The 21,460-nt window shown below is 35.6% G+C and overlaps 1 protein-coding gene across 1 annotated transcript in view; it reads left to right on the top strand.

Annotated features, from left to right (window-relative positions):
* Nucleotides 1–21,371, top strand: part of LOC123710065 (nuclear pore complex protein Nup88) — a 110,045-nt gene extending 88,674 nt beyond the window's left edge. The window contains exons 3-15 of the mRNA XM_045661752.1: nucleotides 6,437–6,550; nucleotides 7,577–7,789; nucleotides 8,727–8,895; nucleotides 9,933–10,052; nucleotides 11,342–11,441; nucleotides 12,263–12,425; nucleotides 13,164–13,263; nucleotides 15,115–15,228; nucleotides 15,725–15,862; nucleotides 17,249–17,337; nucleotides 18,592–18,748; nucleotides 20,300–20,388; nucleotides 21,229–21,371. Of these exons, the coding sequence (XP_045517708.1) occupies nucleotides 6,437–6,550; nucleotides 7,577–7,789; nucleotides 8,727–8,895; nucleotides 9,933–10,052; nucleotides 11,342–11,441; nucleotides 12,263–12,425; nucleotides 13,164–13,263; nucleotides 15,115–15,228; nucleotides 15,725–15,862; nucleotides 17,249–17,337; nucleotides 18,592–18,748; nucleotides 20,300–20,388; nucleotides 21,229–21,295 (1,633 nt within the window). The 3' untranslated portion in view covers nucleotides 21,296–21,371. The remainder of the gene's footprint in view (nucleotides 1–6,436; nucleotides 6,551–7,576; nucleotides 7,790–8,726; nucleotides 8,896–9,932; nucleotides 10,053–11,341; nucleotides 11,442–12,262; nucleotides 12,426–13,163; nucleotides 13,264–15,114; nucleotides 15,229–15,724; nucleotides 15,863–17,248; nucleotides 17,338–18,591; nucleotides 18,749–20,299; nucleotides 20,389–21,228) is intronic.
* Nucleotides 21,372–21,460: the final 89 nt, after the last annotated feature.

The raw sequence follows: 21,460 nt of genomic DNA on the forward strand, positions 1-21,460 counted from the left end.
TCATTAAACAGTTTGAAGCGCGTTCGCGGTTGGCAAAAAGGAGAGCTCGAAAAAGGTTTTAAAAATCGCACGCGGCCAGAAGTGATCGTTGTTTTAACGGGATAATGTACTGTGCGGATATACTGATTCGTTATTCCATTTTCAAATTGATTTGATATTTACAATATTTTTGTTTTATAAATGCAAAAGATTTATGCTGAATCTGTAAGATCGTTTAATTTACAGACACATATAAATTATGTACGCATTTACTTCTACGGTAAAGAAAAATCTTCTTAGGAACTCTAGAATCGATGGCGTGTGTCAGGCACTGAAGTATAATAATAACCTACTTCCCCATAAATACACAAATCACAAAGCAGAATACGGAAATTTGAGGCTAAATGCTTTTTAGGCTAAGCCCTAATGGTTGTAGCGTCACTGGTTTTTTTTTTTACTAAAACATGTAAAATCCCAATGAATAAAAAATATCAATGGCGCTACAACCCTTTTTAGGTCTGGGCCTCAGATTTATGTATCTGTTTCATGATCATTTGTAAATTGAATAGGCAAGTAGGTGATCAGCCTTCTATGCCTGACGCACGCCGTCGACGTTTTGGGTCTAAGGCAAGCCGGTTTCCTCACGATGTTTTTCTTCACCGTTGGAGCGAATGGTAAATGCGCACATAGAAAGAAAATCCATTGGTGCACAGCCGGGGATCGAACCTACGACCTCAGGGATGAGCGCTAAACTCTGCAGCAACTAGGCCAACACTGCTCACTTCTGCTCAATCTGTTATAACGACATCAAAGGCACTACTCATATTTGGGCGTAAAAACCGATAGCCTATGACTTTAGTCAATATAACCGGTATGTTGTTCTAAACGATGTCGTCGTAAACGGTATTGTAATTTAAAAAAACTGGGAAGCTACGTCAAAAATCACAATCAACAAAAAATCCTATTAAAAGTATTAATGAAACAATTATACGGTTATATCGTATTAGGGTTACTTCAAATAAGTCATATATTTATACTCGGTCAAATCTGCTTTTGAATATAAAAGAGAGGGATAAATCATGTAATTATAAAAGTCTAATGTTTAAAATCTAGTATTCAAACAATAATATTGAATATATATTGCTTGCACTTTGCACTAAGTAGATATCATAAACTGATAGATACCGATAGATAAACTGTAGTACATCACTTTGCTCTATTGTCAATAGTTTCCGTAGTGAACGCGTTGTTGGGATTTAATCACAGTTTCGGTTACTTTATCGAGTTTTCATACGGATTATATTTAAAAACATTCTATATCCTATGTTCATGTGATAATGCAGGATTCTAATGGCGAGAAAATTATTCAAATCCGCCCAGTAGTTTTGGAGTTTTCAATGCAAACAAACAAACAAATATTTACTTCTTATATTATTATATAGTGTAGACAATGAATTAGCACTTACATCTTTTCTGATATGATTAATAGAACTATTATTTGGATCAGCTAAAGAATATTGAAGGCTTTTTTTGCCATTTCTCTTTAGTACGTGGCACTAGAGTAGTATCAAAATAAAAGGATGAACACAAATGTATCGCCGTCCACACTAAATGGTCCGAAACTGTGGCCTGAGACGATTTATGTACACACGAACCGGAACTTCATCCAATGGGAACTTATTATGGTGGAAATACGTGAGGTCAATTTACTTTCAAGTCTCTAAAGTTACAAACAATATTTTTGTTGGCTATTGAAATAGGAATTCTCATTAAATAAATATTGATTCAAATGTAATATTGTGTGAATTAGGTTGGGTTTAGTTAGAGAATTGTTTAGAAAGAGAAGTCAGGAGATTTGGAGTCAATTAGAGAAGGCAGGAAGGAAGGAAGAATTAAGTATACTCTATAAGAGGTGATTGGAAAAAAATATTATTTATTTATCTATAATTGTTTCTGTATAAAATTTTATGTGTATCTTTTGTAAAGATCGATGAATGTTTCAACGTATAAATTAAGCAAACAAGTAATGTTTTTATTATGTGAATTAGCTACGTAACACAAAAATTCAAATAGACACGATTATAATAGAATTTTGAAAACTTTGTAATTCTCAGCCATGGATTTGTTCCTATAAATATTGAGTGAACAAATATGTTTTTAATTTTAATTAAATAATAGGTGTAATATCCGAATAATAATAAAACTTTATTAATGACAGAAATAGTGGTAATAAAATGGATCTAACGCTAGTCCCCACACTAGGGGAGTCCCTGCGTTGTAACTACAATTATTCCGTGGTACACGATGCATGTTAAAACACATGTTTTTAAAGTAAAACGTAGTCTTAGTGTTTCGTCTACTTAAAGAGTCGTATAATCTACTCAAATTAAAGATTAAATAGTACATACTTCAGGTTAACAATGTATGAAATCCCGTAATATATAAGGGTAGGACAGACACATTTCCATGTCTTGTTTTGTTCACATGCAAGTGTGGTATATCGAAGTCGTAATTTGTTTCGTTACACGATATTTAGTGGAGTTTAAACGTCGTTAGTCTAGATTATACCTTGACCAGACTACTATTACTCGTATAAAAACCTCAAATTTCATTCAAATTAGTTCAGTGTATGTAATTGTATTTATAATATTTGTAGAATTTATTACTGCAACACAAAGCATATTTCGTTCAAAATTTTAACTCAAGGAAATTGTTTCTCTATATGTAAAAGCGGGCCTGTCTGTCCGTTCCACCGTAATAAAGGGATCTGCATGAATTCGAATTTTATAAAATATTGAGGGTATTTTTATCGGAGCTCGGGATTTGGGTGCTATTAAACTTTTTTCGAATTTTATCTTACGGAAGATATTGTTCTTGTTTTTGGCGCTTAATGTACCAAACGAATCGTCCTGACCTCAGCCATGAATTTTTGAGATAAAATTTATCATAAATGCAATGGTATATGAATTGTAATTTTGATAGGAAATTTATTGGTCGGTTTTTTCTTTACATTTTTTTATTGAGGTGTCAAACGAGCAGGAGGCTCACCTGATATTAAGTGATACCGCCCATGGACACTCAAAGCCAGAGGGCTTGCGATTGCGTTGCCGGCCTTATAAAATATTTACCTTTTAATTTATAAGTCTTTCTCGTGTCATTTCGCAAATAAAGAAGCTTGGAAATATAGTTTAACTAATTGAGGCTTAACATGCACCACGTTTGTATGTGATTTGAGCGCAAATTTGCAATAAAAGTAAGTTATATTTTTGATTTATTAAAATATGATTCATTAATAATGGAATCCATCAAAAAAACAACCCTACAAGACATTGTCTAAAGAAAACAGCTATGAATAGCAAATTGATATCAATCACTGACAGATGAAACGCGGACAAATTCTTTCAATAAAGCACCTCCATGGAGTATAATCAATTCTCATTTCGGCCCAGTATCGGAAGCAGACGAAAATTTTTAATCGTCTAAGAAATCGAAAGAATACAGTCACCGGCAGACAAATAGACGTAATTAATGACATTCTACTCAGATACGGGAATAAAGGAAGAGACAAAACAAAACATCGCGTCGGTGTCGAACGAAAGAATTTATCATCGCGACCGCAGCGACAGCCCGACCGCCAATGTCCATTTGGATAATGCCCAACGCGATTAAAAATATAAAAATACCCCCCCACCCCCCGGGGGGAGCGAGCCTGACGGAGGACACCGCTCTGAGGACACAAAAGGATTATAAATGAGAAGGAATTTTAGATAATATTTGTACGTTGGATGTGGATTGTAATGTCGGTAGATCGGGTGGGTGAAGTCGGGCCTGAGGGAACCGCCGCGCCTTCCGCGATACTAATGAGTGTTTGTATCAATTTGTTAGTATTGTATTTGAATATTTTTCGTGCGTTCGTTACGATTTTAATCCCTTGCGGTTGTTGCGGAGTGGATCGATGCTTTTTTGTTTTAATATTTCTCGGCCGTTCGGAGATTTTTTTATTTTAACAATGGTTGCGTTTGATCGTGGCGCGGTCGTTCGTGTTGATTAAACGCTGTTTCAACTTTATTGGAATGCGACGTTCTTCGTGTGTTTGGGTTACGTAAAATTACATTATTTGTTAAAATGTAACTTACAATAACAGATGACGGAAATGTTAGATGGAAGCTGCGATATTTGAAATTAATCCTACGGTGTGAAATTTGAAACAAGCTAATAAAAATATGACATTTTTAATATAAAGAGTATTTGGAGACTGGCCGGAGCGATAGCGCCAAAGGCTGAGATAACGTTGTAAAAACATAATTCATCGTCATAATTAATAAATTAGAATATTTTTTTCGCAGCGGGATTTCTGTACACGTACCCTGAATCCGAATGAACGCAAAAGAATAACACGAAGCGACACCGCGGCCACGACGTGTTTTCAATTCATTATCTCGAAAACAAAAATTTCATTAGCCCCGAGATTTCCTTTTTAAATTTAATTATTCATATTTAAATTAAACATAATATAATAGAGGTCCGCCTCGGTAAAAACCGGTTTTATCGTATCATATTTTATTAAACGAATTTATAATTCCGCGCCCAATCTGCGCGGGGGGGCCGAATTTATGAGTACGGAGCAGAAAAATCCACAATAATATTTCAGGGATGTCCGGCGGTCTTTACTTACCCGTGATCTATTTAAAAAATAGGCCCGGAAGGACAAAGGGTCGTAAAAAAACTGGACACGTATAGGTTGCCCGCTTCGCATTGTCTGGTTCTTATTTTTTACCGAATCGGAACCTTTCCTGGGCTTTTTATCGGTTTTTGTTCCGGAGGTGGGTCCGGCCTGTATTTGTATTCCGTTTGTTCTAATGCACGATCGTTTGTTACCCCTTTTCTCTCGCGTGGTAAAAAGGCGACCTTTTGCAAATGTGATTTACAACGAAAGGATGCTTTTCTTATAATTTTTGTTGGTTTTAATTTATCAAACCTTTAATATGAAAATTGAGATAGGTTAAATGGGCTTTATTTCTCATTACAAAAAATGTATTTCTTTTACATGAGAAACTTAATATATAAGAACGAGATACACGTCACCAACAGCCATCCCAATTTGAGTCCACAAAGATCATTCTGATATAGTTCTTTAGTCCTTTTGAATTGTTTGAACGCGCTAATATTACGAATTATAGACGGTAATTGATTAAATAAGTATGAGGGATACTTAATAGACTTCTTCAAATAATTTGTACGCGGTACAAAAACGGCGGTTTGGCAAGGTACAATAAAGGCTCTGGCTAATTTCTTAAATTTAGGTATCTTGAAAGAAATAATTCCATGATATAATTCCATACAAATTTAACGAAGTATTGGCTAGTAATGAAACAACAAAAATGGTACAGTACAGACAGACTGCTACGAGACCTCGTAGGGCACGAACGAATCGTGTGTCCTGTGTATATGCCGTTCCAATCATTAATTTAATTATGGTTCTCTCAAAAGCGTTACTGAAGGGTTACCGCGAATCTTTAAAGGGATTAACGAATGAGGCTCATTTTTACTGATAAGGGAGGGGCCGCAGGAGTTATTTGAACAATGCTTAATTTATGTGTTGCGGTTTTTGTATTAATTCTTTTACGTGGATTTGTTTTTGTACGTAATAATACATGTGAAAGTCAAATGCGTCTGTTGGACTTATAGGTGCTTTAGTTAGTTATTTGTTCGATGTAAAAAGAGGCAAACGGGCAGGAGGCTCGTGATACCGCTGCCCATTGATGCGAGAAGGCACAAACACAACACAACGAAACAGAACTAGTTTGAGTGTGCCCAACCACTAACCAATAAACCACTCCTTATATGGAAATTGTATTCGTTTTTACAACAAACTCCCAAGCGAAAGTAGAGAATTATCACTAAATAAATTCAAAGCCTTCGTTTCTGACGTTCATAAGTGTACATGTTTACCTATATGAAAAACGTTATTTTGAGTTTGCTCGCAAGTGCGTTGCCGGCCTTTTACGAATTGCTACGCTCTTTTCTCGCTCCTGCGAGAGGGTCCTCCCTTAATCAAATTGGTAATATTGGTAACCCTAATTAACAAAGTCTCCTTCATCTTCGCAAATGGTATCATTTATGAGGACCAAGTACTTTATTTAAATTTGAGTTTAATTTTGCTTTAAAATAACCTTTTGACGGCATAAGTAACTGAATCTACTAAATTTATTAGTATATTTTATTATTATTTAAATATAAACAGTGGCGTTACAATTCTTGATCTCCGCCTGTATCTGTTGTCGTGATTTTTTGTTCTAATTGATAAGATATCAGCCTTCTGTACCTGACATATGCTGACTTGGGTCCAAGGGATGTTGCCTTCATGTACTACTGTAAAAAGGATAAAAGAAAAGCAGCTAGGCCGACACTTGTCAACTCTATTAACACTATTAAAAATAACATATTTACGTTACAGGAGCTATTCGTTGGACGAACGATTTATGTACGCGAAGGGTGAGGTCCATAGAGTACGATGGCATCCCAAGTCACTCTCGCATTTGTTGGTTCTACTCTCCGATAATACTATGAGGTAAGACTTATGACGATTCGTCGACATAGGTAATAAAGAAACCATTATTTATCATATACATGATATAATCAGTTATCATCAGCCTCTTTATTTGACAAGGGCTGTAGGCCTCCATTTTCCTCTCTCTGGAACTCAACCTTGATAATGTCGTCAGTCCAACTATACATGATCTATATGATAGGTTTGGTGATATGTATTTTGTCGCTGTTTAGATGAATTGTTAAACTGTAAGGTGCTGATTGGATCACCCAAACTGGGATTATAGGGAAACGTGTTGAAGAAGTATGCTCGTAAAACCGTTTTTTTTTTGAACCATTCAAAAACTAGTTACAATTTAATAAAGTTATTTAGTTTAATTTTAGATTACTGTACTGTTAAATGCAAGCTTCGCTAAGAATTAACCAAGGGATTCATAATTCACATAATTGTCAAGAATGTTAGAAAATACGTGCTACAACCTTGTTAGGTCTGGTCAATCTAATAGGCAAGTAGGTAAACAGCCTCCTTTGCTTACACACGCCGTCGACTTTTTATGTCTAAGGCTCGGTTTCCTCACGATTCCTTCACCGTTCGAGCCAATGTTAAATGCGCACATATAAAGTACTTACCGTACATTTTTCCCTACCACGGTTAATTTGAAGAGATTCGAGGCCATAAATAACAAAGATATATAATGACGATATCAATGATAGTAATAATTCTATTACAATTAATGAAATTCTTTAATAATCTTAGTAGTAATAAGGTATAATAAAATAATTGTATTATTTGTATTCATGTCTATGATAATAAAAGTCTTTTGTTAAACTTTATCTAATTTAACTTTATTTAACCAATTTCTGTAAAGTTGCATTTTTCGAAAAATAAGGTCATAAAGAAGTTTCACTTCTTACGTATGTACACTAGTACACGCAAACATTTTATTTGGACGCACTAATTGAACTACTAGTTCCAATCACAAAACAAAAAGTCTCAAATCGTGTGTCAAGGCTTTTGCTGTAAGTAATTTCTCACTTACAATTTCAGGTTATACAACATAGCCCTTAAGACAGGACCACGGATGATAAAGTCCTTCCTAATCGGACCAAAACCTGTTGGATCTTTAGGAATGACCTTGCTGGACAGCTTCGGTGACTCGGCAGTCGATTTCACAGCCACACCCGATAGTGAACACTTGCTGATTCTCAGTGGGAACGGTGATGTTTATATGATGAATACTGATTTCTTGGAGAGTAAAAGGTATTTCTTTTTTTATATTTGGTACGTTATTTAATTTATATTTCTGTTACTTTGATGATAAAGTAATCATCTCTTTCGTTAAGTAACACCTGCAGGTAAGTTTTATTGTCGGACCTCGAGGCAGAATACGAAATTCCATCCGTATCACCTCGACGTCCGTCGTTCCACAGCTGAGCGTTTTCGAAGGCAGTTTTTGCCACGTACCACTATTCTGTGGAAACTGGCGAACCAATTCGATCAATTAGGGTCCTTCAAGAAAAGAGCATACTATTTCTTAAAAGGCCGGCAACGCACTCGCGAGCCCTCTGGGATTAAGAGTGTCTATGGGCGGCAGTATCACTTAAGATCAGGTAAGCGTCCTGACAGTTAGGTCTTCTTAAAACAAAAACAAATCTTAGTATTTAGACCTTTTAATAATTTTTTAAATAAGTTTTTGTGAGTATTTGATTTATTTACCGTTTTTTATCTATATTTATACATAATTTTCTTATTATGTATGCGTCGTTTTTAATATAATTTAATATATGTCTTTGAAGATATAAATAAATAATGTAATATATATTAATATTTAAATATATATGCAGACAGTAATGCCGGATCTTTTTGTCAGCAAAATGCATTTTAATTCGATTCAATTAATGTTAAAATATTATTCAAAAAATGCTTAAAGTTCTTAGATGAAAACTAGAATTCTAGAACTTCAAACCTAAATCATGTTTAAGCTGTCAAACCATTTTGTTTTGTATGAAGATTTTGATAGAAGACATTGACAGCGCTAAAACGAGTCAGTACACGAATTATGCGGACCATAAATTTTCCTTCACCCCATTAATAGATTCTATAAAATGGGGCATGGGGCTTACACTTCATACACTTGATCAGCCGTATGTGCCTAGACTAGACTAGGAGCCTCATATTTTTTAATAAAACATTTCAGTCCCCTACAAATAAAACTCCGCGGTCCTCTCGCCATGTATCCACCGGCTGATGATAACTATGGCTCCGAATCGTGTGCCATCATGACGATGGGAGCCGCAGACTTTTCCACCATTGTGGTCATCGCCAGTGCCACGGCATCGCTATACCATTGCCTGCTTCTGCCTAACGTAAGTTATTTAGATCCCTATATATTCAAATATATATAACCACTGCCATTGTCTTACTTGGAACAATGAGTTCCATCAAAATCAGTTCAAAGTCAAAAATCATTTATTCATATAGGTAACACAATGTACACTTATGAACGTCAATAAAAAAGAAATATACATTAAATGCTTCTATTTTTACATTTAGTGCCAGTTCTCAAATCGAGGGCGTAGAACGGAAGAGAAGAACTGGCAATAAACTCTCCGCCACGCTTTTAATCGCCAAGTTTTTTTTTGTATTACACAACGTTTGCTGCAACCATCACACCATGTTCCACATGACATCAGCAGGAGGCATGGTGAAATAGGAGCACGCACTTACATTCTCGTGGGAACAACACGCAAATACATAGTCGAAATAACTAACATCACCGCATACACGAATTCAAGTACGACCATTCACCATAAGTAGCACATGTTCACGAGTATCACGCATGGCCAGCCATCGGCCCCCTCGTCATAGTTTAGGAAGAGAGACAACCCGACGCATGGACACCGCCACAAGGAATGACATTTAAGCGAGGATGACGATCCTTGAAATGTGAACTTGGCTACATAAGAAAATAATAATAATTCTAATTGTACTAAAATAATTTGATTTGATACCACATGGATCACGGTTTGTTCCCACTTTACATTAAAACAGTAGTGGATGTTCAGTCGTGCTTAAGATATCTGTATTACATGACATCTATAACAAACTAGCGGATCCGATAGACGTTGTCCTGTACACACGCTACAACGCTGTTTAGGAGTTTATTTGCAGTATACATAAATAACCTAGATACCCACTGCAGCGGCGTCTTTCAGACTGATTTGTAAATCTAAACCATCCAGGTGGTGACCTGACAATTTACAATAGAATTATATATATATATAAAGACACTGTTGATAGGTATTTGAAATCGGTAAAATTTTCTTATTTAAAAATGACCAATTTTAGGTGTAAATATTTTTATGAGTAGGAAGTCTGATTGGTGTGTTAAAATTGATTTCAGGGTTCAGAGAAAGAAAACAGCGATGGCTACGCCCTCTACGTTATGGAGTCTGTGGATTTGAACATTGTGTTGAACAGTAAAGATGATGTGTCATTTGCTTATCCGGTTCACTTGTATCCGGTAAGATTTAAACTTTAATAAAAAGGAAACTATGTTTATGCAAAGGCCGGCAACACACGCGTGAGTTCGTGGTGTTACCCTTATCAACGACGTACGTCGTTTCATAACTGTGCATTTTTTAAGACAGTTTTTACCGCGCACCATCACTATGTGGAGCCATCTGCCCACTAAAGTGTTTCTGTACCAATTCTTAAAAGGCCGGTATCGCACTCGCGAGCCTTTGATTGAGAGTATCCATGGGCGGCGGTATCACTTAACATCAAACGAAGCCCGGTAGCACCAAAAAGTGCGTGCGTACAAAGTACACAAGTCAGAAGTGAAACTTCTTTGTAAATTAATTATGACTAAGGTAAATACCCCAATAGATGAACATGTACCAGTATATGATCACTCCAAGTACATGCATATCTATATTGACACTGTTTACATGCTGTATACGTGCTAATGACGTTGTTCGACAGAATTGCCATCTAAAGTTCTAATATAGAAACGAATACATCCACCAATAGCGTGTACTTTGGTACGTTCGCCCTTTCTCACTCTCTCTCAAACGGTCTCAATCGCTCTATCCCTTTTCTTCGACAAAAACGCTGCACGTGACGTTTCCGTAAAAATGTTACCCTCTTGCGCTTAAAGAAGTTTCACTTCAAAAATTGGAGTGGAACTCCTTACATCTTCCATTTTCCCTAGACAGTATGCTATGGGTTCATTTAAGCAGCGGAAAAACAGACATCTCCTTAATAAGCGTGCCTTCCAAAAGGCCGCATCTCACTTATCATCAGGTGGGACTGCGGTTAAACCTTCCAGTACTGTATTAAAAAAATGTGTGCGTGTACTAGTGTACACACACGTAAGTGAAACTTCTTAATGACCTAATTTTTCGAAAAATGATCTACTATATGCAACTTTACAGAAATTGGTTAATTAAAGTTAAATTAGATAAAGTTTAACAAAATGCTTTTATTTTCATAGATATGAATACAAATAATACAATTATTTCATTTTATCCTATTACTACTTCTACTTAGATTATTCTCTTGAGGTCTGGGAACAGGAAAAGTCGCTGGGGGCCAGAGCTTTGCCATTTATTTCATTGATTTGTTACGGCGCGTTGTCCTGATGAAACAGCACTTCAATTCTCCAGCTGCGTTTTGTGTGACGATTATTATATTTTTTTATTTATTTAATAAGACACTATAAGCTGCTTATCACGTACCCACTTCTTATAAAAAAGACTTACTAGAAATTAAATCTTATGGCAATGTGTAAATATTTAAAATTGGTTTCAGTGCTTGGGGAATACGTACGCGTGTATGCACGCTGGCGGCGTACACTCCGTCACTTTGCCCATCATGGGACATCTCAAGAACTTAGCTCTGGCCGAAGAGAGTAAGTTTGTATCGCATTTAAACAGAGATTTTATTAATTTAATAATGGAGCGGGTAGTGCTCCTTTTTAAATTAACTATTATTTGGAAGGTGTACGAGCCAAAGCTCTACATTTTGCGCACTCAGGCTATCTTAGAATTATAAGCGTGATGATCCCTATGTACGTGCCAAGGTTCGTACATTCTTGCTCGTTTACAAGCTTGACAAATTCCTATGTTTGTACGTGCCATGGATGTACATTTCGAACTTATAAGCGTGACGATTTCCCAAATCGTCGGAGTTACACCCCGAGAGCATAGCCAGACGTAGGCACTCTCTTTGACTGTTAAATTGTATTCATTCGGTACATAGCAATTAGCACGTCATTATTTCACTCATATTCTATTGTAACACGCGAGTGGTAAATATAGAGTAAATCAATAAATCTCTATTATTTGAAGCATCCCGTTGACCCAGGAACCGTACAGAAGGTAATAACTGAAAAAGCTCGTACCAGAATAATATTGTGTTAAGTTTTGTGTCCATAAAAGCGCATTTTTTAATAATTTTTGTATGACCATAGATACAAATAATAGAGTACAAATGTGATTTACAGAAAATGTTGCCAGAGATTAATCGGGATTTCTATTAAGACTTAAGAAAACACTTCTTAACGGATTGAAACTATGTATTATTATTAAAAATTTCGGAAAAAATTTAAAATTATGTATATAATTTTCTTGATGTGTAAATGCTATGTTAACAAAAGACAAAACTTTGTTTGTTGTTCTAGAATTTTTTAACGAATCGACAGTTTCTTACCATCGATAATGTTGTTTTCAGATGAAATAGATTCCATACTGTCTCTAATAAGCAGCAAGTCGAGTGCGGCACGTCACCTCGTCTGCACCAGCTCGGACGAGGCCTCACCTCCGGTGGGACTCGTCTTAGCCTCTCCGCTTCATGACATCCTGGTACTTTGCTCTACGGGGGAGTTGCTAACTAGGTAAGAGATAGAGAAGAAAGATCTTTTAAATGGGTCTTGTATTTTTTTATCAGTTTTGTTTTATTTTAAATTACAAATGGAAAAAGTTTTTTTATTTAAAGTAATTGTAGTCTAAACAAAAATAACCGATTACATAAAAAGTAGGTTATGTGTGAGGTATATATTGATTAAAATTAGATATTGCAAGTTAGTGAACAGTCAAATTTAATTAAAATCGGTTTAGTAGTTTTTGGGATGGTGCTACTAACTCATTACAGAGACATTAATTAGTCAGAGAGAATTTTATTAAGGAAAATCTTCTGGTTTTTAACATAGATTAATTAGACTGCAGTGTTGGCCAAGTGGCTTCATAGTGCGACTCCCATCCCTGAGATCGTAGGTTCGAGCCCCGGCTGTGCACCAATGGACTTTCTTTCTATGTTCACATTTAATATTTGCTGAGGAAAATATCGTAAGGACACAGGAAGCTATAAGCTAGAATACAGAACAGATATGTGAGGCCCAGACATAAAAGGTTGCGGCGTTAATTTTTTTTTTCATTGCTAGTCTATTACTAACAAATGTAATAAATGTTTTCTGTTTAAATTAATAACCTAACAAAATAAAAGAATTGTTTGATTGAATGTTTGTAACGAAAACCTCAAAACCTACTGTATCGATTTCCAAAACTCTTTCTCCATTCACATTTAAGCATAATTGATACTTAAAGTATTAATTCGAAGTTATATAAATTTGCAGAAGCCTGGAGCCGTATATCATAGAAGAGCGCCTGTTTAGGGAGCTGCAACTCCAGAATCCAGCTTTGGACAGCGAAGAGCTACATGAACTATTGAAAGAGGTGATTTAAGAGTTTAACGTCCTAGGCCTTGTCCTGGATGTAGACAGCGTTCATTCATGAAAAACACTCCAAAACGCCGCTAGCCAAGATGGCGTCGCCACAATATAACGTAAACACAAATAAATGTCAAATTTTTTGACATACAGATTTGTAAATTACACGTTTATTACATACGTAGTGGGTTTAAGACGATCACGTTTAATACGATTTCACGCATAATACGCCACATTACGCCAGTCTCTGCAACTAGAGACTTATTTTCATACATTTCCTAACGCTTAATACGATTCGTCATCCCGTTTAAAATGCCCGAGCCCTGACGTCGTGTTGGAAGAAGAAGAACCCGAGATACTGCAGGGTTTTCCTGGTTATTCTTACATTGATGACAATGTAGCACCGTAATTCAATCATTATCACAAAATAAGGCCCTTAGTGATAATGATGAAGACGAAGATGAGTCACCTTCGGTTTTGTCAAACGCCTAGGCTGCAGCTATTAATGATGTAAGACGTTATGTAGCTTCTTGGATCAAAGCGAAGATGCACTGCAAAAGTTAAATTATGTTGAAAATATTTTAATTGCTTATGTCTGAAATCTTTCTATCAAACCAAAATAAGTGATTATTTTAAATAATGTGATTATAATTGCACTAGGTATTTAATGTAATTTATAAATGTATAATTTAATACCTATATATACCAAAATTAGAACATAATACATAATAATATGTTGTATGTATTATTTGCCATATCCCGCATAATACGCTTTCTCGCTTAAGACGCGTTTTTGGTAGTGTCCCTGAGGAATCGTCTTAAGCGGGTTTTATTGTATTTCGATCAAAAACAGTCGTCTGCGAAATAAACCCTCCCTATAACGCGTTTCCCATCCCCTCTATAACGCGGAGTGTCTCAAGTGTAAAATTTACATTGATTTATCAAGTCCATAATTAGTTTATATTGTGTTGTTTTTAAATTAAACTAAATAACTTTATTAAATTCGTTTTGAATTGGGTTTACGAGAATATCTCTACAACGCGATTTCTTATAACGCGGAAGACCGGACCAGCGATTACTGTATTAGGATTGAATAGGCGAACAGATTATTAACAAGCAACATAAGCTTTTTCAACTAATTAACGGAAATGTGGAAGGTGACCTGGTCGAAGCCTCACGTCTTAAAGAATCTTAGTCGATGGTTTGAAGCTCTGTCATCGTTTCTCGCAGCATCCAAGATAAAAGCCATAATGATTGCCAACCTTTGAAAGGAGTTGGCAAGAAGAAAAAGAAGAGAAGTATTCGACTTATCTGTGATGATATGTGTCACGTGACTGACGTAATAATCGTACTTTTCAATTTAAAAAAAAATATTATGTAAATAATTATAAGTTTATAATAATACAAATAGCTTTAATCCGGTTAAATGTTTTCTTAATTGTTTTCTTTCAATGTGTAAAAGTTATGTTAACCAAAGATAATACTATAAGAACGTCTTATACATAAAAAACTCATTGTCACGTTCCGCATGAGCCATGCGAGCGAGAGGGCGGAACGAGCGATAGAGAGGCACGATCTGCCGAAGCGTTTGGCAATTGGCTTGGTTACGCATTATCTCTCTTTCACTCCATCCCCCGATGTGGCCGAGTAAAAGAGACAGCGGCAGCACAACCTTTACGTGAACTGTTAAAAATTCATAAAAATATGGAAGTATCATCAATTTTTTCTTAATACGTTGTCACGTAAAATTATTGTTCGTGTACCCGACTTTTCGGACAGCCAAATTATTTTCGTATTTTAATAATAATTTTAGGAATTTAATACATATATGTTTATAAAAGCGCGATTTTTTTTTCAGCGTCAAAAACTGTCTTTCGTCACGATAATACAAGAGATATTGAGCCGTGAGGTCTCCCAGCCCATTTTACATTTGAACAAGACTCAGGATCTGGGGCCCAAGGAGATGTTAGAGGTAAGAAAATAACTAAAAAAGATATAATTCACTTCTTAACTTTGATTTTAGGATTTTATTTAAATAAATTTAAAAAATAGGGATGTATTTTTTATATCTAATAGCAGGCAAACGGGCAAGAGGCTCACCTGATGTTAAGCGATACCGCTGCTCATGGACACTCACATTGCCAGAAGGCACGCAAGTGCGTTGCCACCCTTTCAAGGATTGGTACGCTCTTTTCTTGAAGGACCCTAAGTCGAATTGGTTCGGAAATACTTCAGTGGGCAGCTGGTTCCACATAGGGGTGGGGAAAACTGCCTTGGAAAACGCTCAGTTGTGGAACGATAATGAAATTCAGTCAATTTGTTGTACTGAACTTAGTGACTTAAAGAGAAGAGTTTATCGATTCCTAAAATTCGGCAACGCACTTGCAAACCTTCTGGCAATATGTGTGTCCATCACTTAACATCGGCCTTCTGTTACACAAAAAAAAATGATTTATGAGTATTTTCAGATGTTAACGGAGGTGACAGTGAAGCTCCGGGAGCAGTACATCGCGCGTCAGAGCAGAGCCAATTCAGCCTTGGTCAGCAAGATCAACGCGCTGCGCTCTTTGCAGACGCAGCAGGTCGCCTGGAAGGAGGACTTACAGGTCGGTCTTAAAATTAAAAAAAAAAGTTAAACAAAATTACCTAAACTACGAATATAAGCGAGCATAGTAAATATGTTGCCATTTCCAAACGAATAATTCTCTATTATATGTCGTAGATTCAACACGATTAATAATTGCAAAATTAGTGTTACAACCGTCGTCCGACATTTTAACTTAATATTTAAACACAGTCAGTGCGCACGTCCGGCGCAGCCGCAGATCAGAGGGCCACTGAAGTCTGACCTCAACGATTTTCTACGCACTACTGCCACATTGGCATCTTACAACCTGCAATATTGGCATCGTTTTCTTTTATTACGTAATCTCTGACATTGATCGCGTTGAATCTGCGACTTATTTATTTATTTATACTTCTTTACCATGATATACATAATTATACAAATAAAAAAACAAACAGTAAATAGGTTACATAAGTTATCAGGCAACAGGCGGCCTTATCGCTAACAAGCGATTTCTTCCAGGCAACCCTATAAGGGAGAATAAAAAAATACATATATATGTTGAAGAAATATCATGATCGATATGGACATCGTTGGCTTTGTGGCGAGCACGAAAGACACGAATAATCGTATCTTATTATATATAAAAAATACATAAAAATAAATCAATGGCGCTACAACCTTTTTTTTAGGTCTGGGCCTCAGATTTCTGCATCTGTTTCATGATCGTTTGTGAATTGAATAGGCAAGTAGATGATGAGCCTTCTGTGCCTGACACACGCCGACTTTTTGGGTCTAAGCCGAGCGAGTTTCCTCGCGATGTTTTCCTTCACCGTTCGAGCTAATGTTAAAGACGCGCATAGAAAGAAAGTCCATTGATACACAGCCGTGGATCGAACATACGACCTCAGAGATGAGAGTCGCACGCTGAAGCCACTAGGCCAACACTACACATCTTATTATTATATATATAATATATAACCACAAATCACACAAAACCAACTCGGACCAACATCTCATCACCATAATGATCCACTGAATGCACTGTCTAAAGTCAAGATGTACCTCGAGCGCAGCTGAGGCATTTGCTCTGCTCCGATTGGTCATTTTTTGGGGCAAAGAGTGGCACGTGACGTAATGCCAGAGAACTCGCGAGTTGCCGGTCTTTTAAAAATTGGTACGCCCTTTAAAGACCCCAAAGTCGAAGTGGTTCGGAAATACTTCATTGGGAAGCTGGTTCCGCAAAAACTGCCTCAAAAAGGAAATGATTCAAACAATCTAATTCAATTATGGTTTTTAAAAGAATCCCAATGGTTAACCAATGTAACAGTAAACATTCGCTGTCAATGGCGAGTCCATTACATCCAGTACATCCATCAGAACATTTCCTGGCATTTATTAATTTATTATTATTATGTAATTACAGAAAGACATTCAAGACGTCGAACTGGAGTCCGCACTTCTGATAGAAAAAAGGAATTTGGCTGAGAAAAAGCAAGAAGATATTAAATTTAGGTAAATATATGTTGAGTGCAACGAATTATTTCAGCAACACTCAATTTTAGATTTATTCTATTTAATTCAAATAAAACTAATAACTTTGTCCTGAACCTGAAATAATTATAGAAAAAATATTATACCAAAAAAACTTACGTTTTTATTCACAGTTTTACACACAGATTCATCGACTCACAGATACTAAACTCAATGTTACAATTAAAAAAATTGATCTCTAAAATCTAAAAATCAATTTAAATAATTCTTAACTTAATCTCTGGATTCTGTTATAGTATAGTCAAACTATCCAGATACAAACTCACAAATCACATAAAAATTGCTAATCGAATTGGATTTCGAATCTACAGAGGCCTTACTATCGTATCTACTAGTTACTAACACAGACACAGCGCACGCGTATAACAACTAGCTACACTCGCATACATGCGCAACCATTCGAACACACTTCTTCTAAGACTTGTGTTTGATTAGTTGTAACACTTGTAGTAATTTTTGTCTAACCTCTGTTCAAACATGAACCACTGACTAATTGTTATCCAGTTACCCACAACACAGGGACTCCCTACTGTTGGCATGTGTATGAATTTTATCACATTCTACTTGTCAGGAATAAAGTTTTTATTTTATACATTATACATTGAAATTTCGAGACCGACTGGACTAAAACAAAAATGTATTTCGATGGAGATCATAGCTGGAAGTAAATGGAATCTGGAATTTATGGTCTACTTAAAAGTTTATCTTAAGAACAACAGCGGCTTACTTAGAATCTAAAACTAACTAAACCCCCTGTTACACGCTACTCTTATAACGCATTTTCATATTACGCGATATCATTCCCCCATATAACGCGAGGATTTCATACGTTATATTACATTATAATTTGTATGTACGGATTTCGTTCGTAACATTTTTTTTCTTAATATTCCATTTAAATCCCCTTTTACGAGAAAAAATAAACATGAATAACATTTGTACGTGTTATATGGGATCATAGTAGCGCGTTATAAGAGGGTTTACTATAGGCGTACGATCTGAACCACGGACGTACGATACGTACTCGCGAACGTAAGTTAGGTAGTCAGTTGCGTAAATGTATCTGCTGAAGTGTATAATGAATAACTTTAACTGAGGCCTGACACGCTGGTATCTGACTATATATAGTATACATGAGAAAGTACTACAAACTTAGCGCAATTTACTAACTTAAAGTACTATAAACTTAATCGCAGGGCTATAAATACATTTCAGATGTTCTTCGGTTATTCGAGCACTGAGTTCGTCCTCTATCAAGAGTCCAGCGGAACAGGAGATGATGAGACAGTTAGAGACATACAAACAAAAATCCTCACATTTGCAGACGCAGACACGAAGCCTTAGAGAACATGTGGACAAACATATACAACGGGTAAGATTTATAATCATCATTCACTCATTCATTCGTTCTCACATATAATTCTATATCATTCCTTTATGGACGTTCATAGCTATAAAAATATATCGCTTGATCCGGGGAATAAAGTCGTAAAAGCATATGATAACAAATAAATAAATATATATATATAAAAGAAACGTTTTTATGTATTTCGTGTAAATAGCTAATACATAACTAAGTGTACATTACAGTAATTTATCTAAGAAGACTGAAGAGCAAAAGCATTACGCAAGCAATTACGAATGTTTCACTGTTTAAACATAGTTACGGACGACACAGAACCGTACATTACCACGGTAATTTGGACGAATGTCTAGATCAGAATAATGTATTACCACTCTTTTCGCGATGATATAATGACCTTGGTGAAACAGAGACACATCATTACTACTCTTTATTTGTTTTTAAACTGTCGAATTAACTTTTATGATTTGATAGAATTACAATTTATCCTAAAGCTATCTTTATGGTTGTTGTTATCTATTTTGGTTTGCTAAAATTATATAAATTAGTATTACTAACATTGTGTACAAAATAATTTCCGTAGAATAATAATTCTTCTTTTTCTTTCTTCTTTTGTAAAATTCTGAAAAAAATAGTGCTTTACGACTTTGTTCCCCGGGGCAAGCGATATGTGCCTGATGGATACGTCTTCCGTTACTTCATGTGCGTCATGAGCTTCATGAGCTAGGGCTAGCCTTCTGAAAAGGACATATTATTCCCTGTATTACATTAAGGTGGACAAGGTGTTACAAGTCGCCTTTCAGCGCTGACTGAGGGAAAACTCCAGGTTCAGGGATCCATGGGAATGACATAGCTTAACGGACATATTTCATTGTCCGTTGATTGAACTGACAAAAGTTGTATTATTGAGTGGCTATAAGTAGTCAGTAACTGTTTTGTATTTTGTTTATAATATCTTTTTTTTTATTTAGTTCGTGTAAATATTTCATCTTGTCGATTTGGCTTCAACTGTTGAGACTGGATTGTGTTTTTTATAAATAAATACATATTTTTTGTCAATTTTGAATTGTGATTTATATATACAGGTCATATGAGTATTATGTATCTTCCAATGTCATGCCACCATCAGTATTGAGTGTATTACGATTATTCAAAGTATATCATAATTGGGTACATAAACATTGAATTTACAGAGAACTGGGGCAGGAACTTAGGGTTTTTGTAACCCAACTTTGCTTTGCTTTAGTAAATAAATAAATTAGTGTCGCTACAACCTTTTTAGGTCTCGGCCTCAGATTTCGGCATCTGTTTCATGATCTGTTGTCAATGTAATAGGCAATCAAGTGATCCGCCTCCTGCGCCTGACACACGCCGTCGACTTTTTGGAATAAAGCTTCACCGTTCATCGAATGTTAAATGATATGATGGAGAAAGTCCATGAGTCGACAGCCGTGGAAACGATACTACGACCTCGGGGATGAGAGTCGCACGCTGAAGGCACTTGGCCAAAACTGCTCTAAGCTTTTTAGTATGGTATAAAATTTATTTTATTATCCACAGATTAAAGAGTGGGAAGAGGAATACAAGAAGAAAGATATCGCATTGGGCAAGTCACATAGCGACACTATCTCATCCATACTTCAACAACAGTAAGTATTACAAAACATATTATTTAAAAGAGGGTAGACGCAAAAAAGTTTTAATCAAATTATTGTTTGAATATAGATATAGTCGCGCTTCTGATTAGAAATTCATTAATACAGACTACATTGATTTTCAAATAGATTGTATTATAAAATATAATATTTAAAAAATGTGTATTTATTTATGTAGACGCGTTAGAAGTTGTACTTTGGCGTAACAAGATAAAAACGACACCAACAATAGAAAAAAGGTATTTAATACATTGAAGGTTTTGTTATAACGCATTATTAGGTAAATAAAGTTCATTTAAATATCACAAAAATGTCTACATAATTAAAGAAATTGACTTTTTTATTTTAAAATGACTAGAGTTAGAAAATTTCAGGGTGTCGGTTTTTTGTGACGGTGCACGCGCGCATCGTAAAAAATTACCCTTATCATATTTACGCGCCAAAAGAATATATAAGTATAACGTCAAAACTTAAATTAGTTAATTATATTTATAGATTAAAACAGTATTATGAAGACGCTTTTGTCACAGTTTAAACCACGCCCTACAGATGGGCAATTTGATGATGGGGGGGGGAAGTTTAATTTGTGGATCCTATGTTATGTTTTGAATCTTAGTTACTGTGTTTCGTTAATTTCCTAGTAATTTCTTCCTAAAACCTATCGTTTCGAGTTTCTTAGTGAATCATTATCTTTTTAATATCAATAATTATATATGTAACATGGGGAGCAAAAGAATTCTAGAAAGGCTAAGGTGGAGAATGGCATGAAGAAGGTTGAAACACCTAAACTGATTTTAAAGAATAAGTGAGAAGGTCGCTTTTTTCTCCTTTCAGAACAAGTCAAGTCTCAACTCTTATTGAAGAAACAAAACTATTGAAGGATCAGCTTGGTGTTGTTTAATCTTATATTTTTTAATAATTTGTGTAATTTGTTAATTTTGTATGTAAAATAAATGCTTGAGAATGATTAAAGATGACAAAAAGTGTATTATTTAAAACTTAACGAAACTAAGAAAACATGTATTGTAAACTATCAGATTTGTTTATTTTCGAATATCGAAGCATG

Source organism: Pieris brassicae, chromosome 5 (genome assembly GCF_905147105.1).
Source record: "Pieris brassicae chromosome 5, ilPieBrab1.1, whole genome shotgun sequence".
Lineage (NCBI taxonomy): Eukaryota > Metazoa > Arthropoda > Insecta > Lepidoptera > Pieridae > Pieris > Pieris brassicae.